General features: G+C 51.4%; 1 protein-coding gene across 1 annotated transcript in view; it reads left to right on the plus strand.

Annotated features, from left to right (window-relative positions):
• Positions 1-9,088, plus strand: part of PDIA5 (protein disulfide isomerase family A member 5) — a 93,120-nt gene that overhangs the window by 73,650 nt on the left and 10,382 nt on the right. Inside the window, exons 12-14 of the mRNA XM_023214810.2 lie at positions 3,898-3,968; positions 4,472-4,632; positions 7,413-7,543. Of these exons, the coding sequence (XP_023070578.1) occupies positions 3,898-3,968; positions 4,472-4,632; positions 7,413-7,543 (363 nt within the window). The remainder of the gene's footprint in view (positions 1-3,897; positions 3,969-4,471; positions 4,633-7,412; positions 7,544-9,088) is intronic.

Below are 9,088 nucleotides of genomic sequence, written 5' to 3' on the forward strand. Positions count from 1 at the left end.
TCCTACTGCAGTCCCACTGTCCACCTTGACCGTGGGCCCTGCCAGCAGCTGGCCTGACAGCACCATCCATATCATGGAGGGTATGGGGAGAGTAGTCAAGGGAGCCTCTCTTCCCTACCTCTCCCAACTCCCACGGAGGCCACCCAGCGCCTCACGCCTGTATTTCCTGAGGCCTCCCTGTGTGTCCTCCACTATGTGCTGCTGGGCTGAGTCAGTCTGTCTCAGGGCAGTGGACCTTTGAGGACTTTGCAGGGACCACTCGCGTCTCTCCAGAGCAGGTTGAACTCTCACTCACAGCCGCAGGCGAGTCTCTGAGCTTCCTTCTCCTACAGTTTGTTCATGCAGGGTGAGCCCCTCACTCTGCCCCAGTCGGAGAAAGTCAGCCTGAGGGCAGGATAATGGGGTCTCACCTTGGACAGGTGCAGGGAGCAGCAGCCTGGGGGTGCCCCAGGGGCAGGGAGATCCCTTTAAGAGCTATAGAATTTTTTCATCCTGACCATGGCCCCAAAGGATGGTTTACTCCACTCTATTTTAGTGAAAAGCAAAAAAATAATTTTTAATCTTAATATACCTCATATTAAGTCAGTAGTCCATGTTATTCCGCTTCCCCTCCCATTGGAAAGTGACTGGCTTGGAGTCTGGTGGCCTCCCTTTGTCCTGGCTCCTAACCCCAGTTCTGAGGATCCCGCTGGAATTATACATGCATGTGGAGTATATGTATCAGCGTGGGGAAGGAGAGGAGAGGCTTTTGTGACAGTCTCAAGAATGTGACTGCCCGGGAGGCTCAGACTCCTGCCCCAGCTCTCCCTGGTCCCTCTTGAAGTTCTTCCTCCTCTCACTGCTGAGGTGGGGGCCACTGCCTAGAGGGAGGGACCTGCCTGCTGTCCCCCACTGGATCACGGGCTGCACGTGTCCCATTGGGAGCAGGCTCAGGGAAATACAAATAGCACTGCATGCTTTTGTTTCAGGTGCGTCCTATTAAATGGGCTTTTGTGGTTGCCCCTGGGAATCTGCATGTAATCGGTGTGTAAAATTGTTTCTGTGGGGAAAACAGCCAACTTAACAAAACAACCCTTTTGTAACTGGATTATTTAGGCGACACATGGCTTGTGATGATGCTAATGTTCATTTCTGGAAAGTGATATTCTTGTCATTCAAAATAATGATGACCTTGATACCTCTACAGCTCATGATAGGGGGGATCCCAAGTGGGGTCTAGTCAGACCGTAAACTCCCAGTGTCGTCTAACCCTGTGTGCATTTTTCTGGAAGAAGGGTTTACCACTTTGATCATGATCTCCACAATATCTGACTGCAGGGGACATTAAGAACATTTGCTGTGGAGAACCAGGCCAGGAACAGGCAAGCTGCCCTGCCCAGCCCAGGGGCAGCCTCTAGGGGGCTGAGCTCAACAGTCCCAGAGGAGCGCTTAGGAGCACTTTTGGGGCTGTGTGCCTTGCTCAGCCCTGGCAGCAGAGTTCTGCACTGCTGAATTGGGCATGGGGACATCCTTGTTTCTCTGAGGCTGCCCCTGCCCTCCTGACTGGGACCTCTGTCCTCTGTCTCTAACTTGCCCCCATGTGTCCTTTCATCTGCCACTTCCAGGAGGTCTTCTCAAGCCCCTGGTCACCCCAGGAGTTGTCTACTAATTATTAGGTCTCTTCATTGCTGACCAGTAAATATCATGTATCTATTAAATGATGATCCTTTTACTTCATGCGGAGGTAGAAGGTAGAAAAAACCTCAAGTCTCACCTTTAGAGTCACCATCTGGGGCCAGGCATGGTGGCTCACGCCTGTAATCCCAGCACTTTGGGAAGCCGAGGCAGGTGGATCACGAGGTCAGGAGATCGAGACCATCCTGGCTAACACAGTGAAACCCCGTCTCTACTAAAAATACAAAAAACTAGCCAGGCGTGATGGCGGGCGCCTGTAGTCCCAGCTACTGTGGAGGCTGAGGCGAGAGAATTGCTTGAACCCAGGAGGCGGAGGTTGCAGTGAGCTGAGATTGCACCACTGTACTCCAGCCTGGGTGACAGAGCGAGTCTCCATCTCAAAAAAAAAAAAAAAAAACCAGAGAGTCACTGTCTGGTACCTAGAGCCCAGCATGATGAGTGTGTAGTGTGGGTACAATATGTAATAGGGCTAAAAGCAGCTGCCGGCTCCCCCAGGGCTGCCAGGGCAGGTGAGGAGTGCTCTTCCTCTGGTTCATCCCTTGAAGACATCATGTGTGCCACTGTATTCCCCTCTGGACCAAAGACCATGGTCCTCTCTGTCATTATGCTGGAAGATTCTAAGGGCTATTGCCTTTTCTACCCTTTCTTCTGCATCATAGCCCAACAGGAGTAGGGAGCTTCCTAGATAATGGCAGCAGAGATGCCTGTATACCCAGCAGTTCCTCCTCTTCTTGTTGTAGAGCCTCCCAGTTGAGGGTTAGCAGCGTCTCTCTTCTTGGATCCACCTGGGAAGAACAGACATGTTGGTGTGGCTCAGAACTGTAGTCACTCCCTTGGCTGCATTCCATGAGGGTCAGTGCCCTTGACCAAGTCATGTCTCCAGTGCTCTGTCCAGAGGAGGAGCTTGACAACACTGCCTGGGAGCTGGAGGATCGGTTTGGTTTTCTGTTATCAGTTAAGTGGGGAGTGGCACTCCAGGGTCCCTTGTCCCTGAGAAGGACAGGGTGAGGATGAGCTGAGGAAGCCAGGTACAGGCAGGAGTGGAGTGGAGAGATTAAGAATGAGACAAGTTCATGTCTCACCTGGAGCTGAGTTTTGCAGAAATGGCATTGGAGGAGGAGACAGGAGCTTTCATCCCTGCCGTGTGCTCAGCTGGAGGCAGGAAAGCCGATTCCATAGCTCGGTGGGAGGTCTCCTCTGATTATACTGTTTGACTTTCTGTCTTCCTTTCTTCTTGTCTTTCTTTTTCCTAACAATCAGTAGTAGAATTACAGCGTTCTCAGCTCCCACACAGTCGCACACCCCTGAGAAGGTTGAGTCACGACCTGTCATCCACTGATCCTGGTTAATGCATGGTCCCCGCACAGCCAGGCTCACCTTCTGAGCAGCCTCCAGCCTGAGCCAGTCTGCAGACCCCTCACCTCCCAGTCCCTCCAGCATCAGAGGCCAGAAAGTACTCTTTCTATTAAAATGAAAACAATGTACAAATGTTGAGGTCTGTCATCTACACGAAGTGCATAATTTCTTTTTAATGCATCAAATTTTATTATTTGTGACATCTTACTGTGTTCATGTGGCTGTAAGAAAAGGACGGAGCAGTTTCTATTCCAAGAAAATCCCATCATGTCATGTGGGGACAATTGGAATGTAATTATGTCCCATACTCTGCTTCTGTGAATTTTTATGCCCAGCTCAAGGCCTCAGACTGCCTTCTGTCCAGAGAAGATGATGATGGTGATCACGTCATAGTGCCACAACCTACACGCTGCCTGCAGCTGGGGCCTCCCACCAGATCGGTTGGGTTTTCAACCCAGCTCTGTGACCCACAGCTGTGTATATAGCCCTGGGCGGTCACCTGCCCTCTTGGTGCCTCAACTGTCTAATCCATAGAATGGAGATAATGTCAGTTTCTACTCTGTGGGGTGGTTATGAGGCTGTAAAGCACTGGTCAGTACCTGGCACACCAGGGCTACATACACGTTGCCCATATTCTTTATGTAGTTGTTTTATTTTTGTGTCTGGAGTACCTTCCCAATACCCCAACCCACTTCTGGTGGATTAAGCAAAATATTTATTTTCTTTGAGCTGGTGCTGCTGCTGCTTTTCTGCCAGGTCCCCCCAGTGTCTGGGAATGGGGCTGAGTTGCCTTACAGAGGCAGCGCAGGGGAGCATACCGAGGGCCTCTGTGCCATAAGAATGGTTTTTCTTGATCTCTCCCCACAGGGTGTGGCCACTGTAAGAAAATGAAGCCAGAGTTTGAGAAGGCAGCAGAAGCCCTCCATGGAGAAGCGGATGTAAGCTTCCTTTCCTTCCCCTCACCGTTCTCTTTGAAAGAATCATTGACAGGTGGAATCATTATGACTTTGCCCTACAAGCCCTGCTGCAGCTCCCCTGGTCCCTGGAGGCCAGCAGTACCTCTGTGTGCCCAAGTAGAGCGCCTTAGACAGATGGGATCCTAGAGGAGGGCAGAAGGACTATTGGGCCATGTTCCCGTGCCCGTCCGGGTGACCTCTACCTGCTCCCTCTCTTCTCTGGGACCCTGGCTAATGGGAACAGGTGCCAATCTACTCAACGTGGCTGGTGGGGCAGATTCAAAAGCCTCATCTCAGCTCCTAAATGAGAAATGGCCGTGCCAGTGTTCAGTTGTTCCCTGGGATATGGGAGCCCATTGGGCTAGCCACCCCAGTTAAATTCCAGCAGGTCCAGGATGGGCTGTGGGGGCAGCGTCTGGGCTCCTGTGTTCCACCAGCACCGTGTCTGAGGCTGTAATGCATGGTTGGCCTTTCCCCCATCCCAGAGCTCTGGTGTCCTTGCAGCTGTCGATGCCACTGTCAACAAGGCCCTGGCAGAAAGATTCCACATCTCAGAGTTTCCTACATTGAAGTATTTTAAGAATGGAGAGAAATATGCAGTGCCCGTGCTCAGGACAAAGAAGAAGTTTCTCGAGTGGATGCAAAAGTAAGTGTTACGATCTCAATAGCACATCCTAACTGCCGGCTGGCAGCCCCTGGAGAGCACCTTGAGGTGGTGAAGTAAACTTTATGGTCAATGTCCTGGGCTCAGGCCCACAGGAGTCAAGATGGATCTGACTTCCTCAACCCTAAAGCCACCCTTTATGTGCTGATCACGTGTCCTGATCAGCAGGTCACTGCTGGCAGTCCTTCTGGACGCAGCTTCATCGACACACTACACCGTGTGTTGCTTTTTCTCTATCTCAGCCTCCTTAGGCCCAGGTCTCATTGTCTGCATTTTATTCCAGTCCCTTTGAATAAATGAAGGAGACACAGCTCTTCATAGCCAGAGCTAGACTCATTTCGTCCAGGTTTACTAGTGGTTGGCTGGGCCTCCAGTAGTGTCCACGGGGCAGACCGTGGTGGTTTGCAGCTGAGGATAAAGATTTTGAAGAGCCCCCTCAGCCTGTGTATTACTTTACTAGTGTTGCCATGACAAAGTAACAGACGAGATGGCTCAACAATATAATATAACAATATAACAGAAGTTTATTTTCTTACAATTTTGTTTTGTTTTGTTTTGTTGTGAGACAGTCTCACTCAGTCACCCAAGCTGAAGGCACAATCTCGGCTCACTGCAGCCTCTACCTCCCAGGTTCAAGCGATTCTCCTGCCTTAGCCTCCCAGGTAGCTGGGATTACAGGCGCATGCCATCATGCCTGGCTAATTTTTTGTATTTTTAGTAGAGACAGGTTTCACCATGTTGCCCAGGCTGGTCTCGAACTCCTAAGCTCAAGTGATCCACCCGCCCCAGCCTCCCAAAGTGCCAGGATTACAGGCATGAGCCACTGTGTGCAGCCTATTTTCTTACAATTTTGGAGGCTAAAAATCAGAGATCAAGATATTGGCAGGGTTGGTTTCTTCTGAGGCCCCTCCCCTTGGCCATCTGCCTGTGACTTCCCATGGCCGCCCGTCTATATGTGTCTGTGACCTAATCTGCTCTTCTTATAAGGACACCAGTCATGTTGGATGAGAGCACACTCTAATGACCTCATCTTAACTGAATTATCCCTTTAAAGGGATAATTTATCTCTAGATATAGTCACATTCTGAGATAATGGGGGTTAGGACCTCAACATATGAATTAGAGGGGGACACAGTTGAACCTATATGGTCTCAGCTACTTTGTGAGGACATTGGTCAGATATGAGGTGTTTATTTAAAGCACAGACTCTGAGACTCTGATTCAAGAGGTGTGAATGGGAACCTCAGCCATGGTGTTCTGAGAAACACCAGCTTGTGGAATGGCAGCAAAGTTGCCACTAGATTCAGGGGAGGCCTCTGGCAAGAGGTGAATGGACTGGTGAGATCCTGGCCTCAGCTTCTCCCACTTTGTCCTGCTCATCCACTGGGAGGATTTGGAAAGCAGCCAGGCCTTTGTCTTAGGGACCAGAGGAAAACGGTCCCTGAAACGGACAAGGTGCTCACCCATCAAGGCCTTCTAGTGTCTGAAGCAAGTGGCTTGTTCACACCCACTTTTCCAGCCTTGCTCTGGTGCCAGGGCTGGTTCACTGGAAAGGACTGGGTGGGGCAGGGGATCTGGCCAGGTCCCTGTGATGCTTGGACTTGTGTTTAGAGAGCCGAGGGAATCCAGAGTGTCGATCATCACTAATCAGTGCTCTAGAGTCCTGGACACAAACAGCGAACATGAGGGGCGTCCGCCCTTTCTGTCTGCTGCTGCTGCTACTGAGAGCCTAGAAAGCACTCAGGCTAAGTGCTTTCAGGTTTAAGTACTTTCTGAAGCGTTTTTAGGTCAAGAGCATGGGCTTTGGAGTCTGAGAGACCTGGGCTTAGATCGTGACCTTGAGCCATTTCTTTGACGCCTCTAAGCCCCAGCTTCCCATCTCCATCTATGTAAGAAGATGGAGACAGTAATTTCCGCATAGACTTGTAATTTCCGCATAGACAGTAATTTCCGCATAGACTTGTCTAGGGAATTAAATGAGGAATTAAAAAGGGGAGTTGGGTTATAGAGAGGGGAGCAGGGGAGCAAAGGCTATTGCAAGGCCCTCGAGATCCATCCTTGCATGAGGCAGAGTGGAAGGACCCAGTGGACAGCAAGAGACTGAGAAGCAATAGTATTTATCCAACACCTGGCATTTATTAGAGCATCTAGGCTCTCAGTAAATATCAGTTCCTTGACTGAGTAGATGCTTTACATATATTCTGTGCTCTTCATAAAGATCCTATTGTCCTCATTTAACAGAAAAGAAAATGGAGACTCAGAGGGGTTTAGTAACTTACCTAAGGTTGCACAGCTGGTAAGGTTGCACGGCTGGTCTTGAACCCAGGCCCGCCTCACTCCTTGGCCCATGCTCTGCACCAGAACAAAGGGTGAGAAGCAGAAAATAATGAACGATAATGTAGGGTCCTAGAGGGGGCAGGAAGGAGGGGCCTGGGAGCCCAAGTGGAGGTGGCTCTATGCCCTTGTCAAGGAGTTCATGGCCCACAACTGGGGGGCTGCCCTGCCCTAAAACGGGGTCAAGTCTTCCGTATTTTACAAAATGGCTCCTTAATGGGCTCCTCAGAGGGAATCAGGGAAGATCTTTGCTGGTGGCACAGATTTGTTTGCGTTTAAACTACGGTTTTAAAATGAAATTTTAGAAGGATTGTAGTGGTTTCTTCATGCATGTTCCCCTGAGTGGTTGGGACATTGAGGGTGGACTTCCTTGCCCATCTAAAAATCTCTCCTCATGGCTGCCTCCCCCCTCCCCTGGCTTCCTGCAGCCCTGAGGCCCCCCCACCGCCAGAGCCCACGTGGGAAGAGCAGCAGACAAGCGTGTTGCACCTGGTGGGGGACAACTTCCGGGAGACCCTGAAGAAGAAGAAACACACCTTGGTCATGTTCTACGCCCCTTGTAAGTAGCTTGGGTGCTCACTGAGTGGCACGGTAAGAGGTGTTTGGCCCCACCAAACCAAGAAGACCTGCACACCCACCCCAGGGACCAAGGCAGCTATGAACCAGGCTCTCCAATTTTATTCCAGGGTGAGAGGCCCTTCAAATCCAGGGCCTCCTCTTGTCAGCCTTGTTGGACTCTCCTTCCTTTGGGGCAGCCTTTCTCATGTCCTAAATCCCTCTGCCTCTGTGCTGGTTCCCTCTTGTCCCTGGGCTTCTCCATGCCCCTGTCCCCTACTTGCACACTTACCACCCCTCAGCTGCCTCCACCCCCTCGTTCTCCTCCAGACACTTGGAACCCCCTCTCCCTGCCCTTCCAAATGGCTCTGGAGCCGTGGCATAGGCACAGCCACATTCACTCCTAGCTCCTGTGCTGTTCTCGTTTTAATAAGAGCTTAAGCTGAAGAAGTGACACGTCTGCCGACATTGACGTCTGTGACCTCAGGTTTCTGTGTATTCCCATTTTGAAGTTGTTAATTGATACTTACAATGAAAGGTTCTTAGAATTTCCCACTCTCTGCTGCCCTTCTCTCTCTCCCCCAGGTTACAACTCAGCTTAATGGAGTGAGGATAATAAAAGCTGCGGTCTACAGAGAAGCCAGGCAGCTCAATCTAGCCATAAACCCGCTCAGTTGTAGCCGGCTCTCCTGTTGGCTCCCCCTGCCCCCACCTTTCAAGTGTCAGTAATCCATGGCGTCTCCGTGACCTCAGGGTCTGAGAGGGGCCACCACAGCCTCAGCCCCCTCCCTCCTTGCCCATCTCTTTCTGCCTTTCCTTCTCAGAGTGGGACTTGTCCTCTCCCAGTCCATTAGGGAGCTTCCGGCTGTCCTCTTCAGTCTGTACAGTGTGCCCAGAAGCCTGAAAATGTTCGGGAGCTGACGTCTTCCTTCTGGCGGACTGAGCCTTGCCCAAGGCCATGGGGCAAGTTAGAGGCAGGCCCCTCCCGCAGCCTGGGTGGCTCTCTCTGTCACAGGCACAGTCCAGAGCGTGAGAGTGTTTTCAGCCGCAAGTGAGAACCTGGCTGCAGGAGTGGGAGCCCTTGACCAGCCCTGAGGTGAACTTTACAAAGTCCAGATGAAATACTTTCCCCCAGACCTCTGGGCCAGAGCCACAGTGCTTCCTCTGCCTCTCTTCAGCTCCTCCCTGACTGAGGGGCCTTCAGAGCAGACATAAGCCCTCCGCTACCCTTGACCCTGGCTGCTGGGGCAGACAGGTGCTTGAATCCCCAGGGAATCTGGGAGAGACTCTTACCCCTTTGGACTGCCAAAGATCTACAACTCCTTCCTTCCTTCCTTCCTTCCTTCCTTCCTTCCTTCCTCCTTCCTTCCTCCTTCCTTCCTCCCTGCCTTCCTTCCTTCCTCCTTCCTTCCTCCTTCCTTCCTTCCGTCCTGCCTTCCTTCCTTCCTTCCTCCTTCCTTCCTCCTTCCTTCCTTCCTTCCTGCCTTCCTTCCTTCCTCCTTCCTTCCTTCCTTCCTTCCTCCCTTCCTTCTTCCTTCCTGCCTGCCTG

This window comes from Piliocolobus tephrosceles, chromosome 2, assembly GCF_002776525.5.
Source record: "Piliocolobus tephrosceles isolate RC106 chromosome 2, ASM277652v3, whole genome shotgun sequence".
Lineage (NCBI taxonomy): Eukaryota > Metazoa > Chordata > Mammalia > Primates > Cercopithecidae > Piliocolobus > Piliocolobus tephrosceles.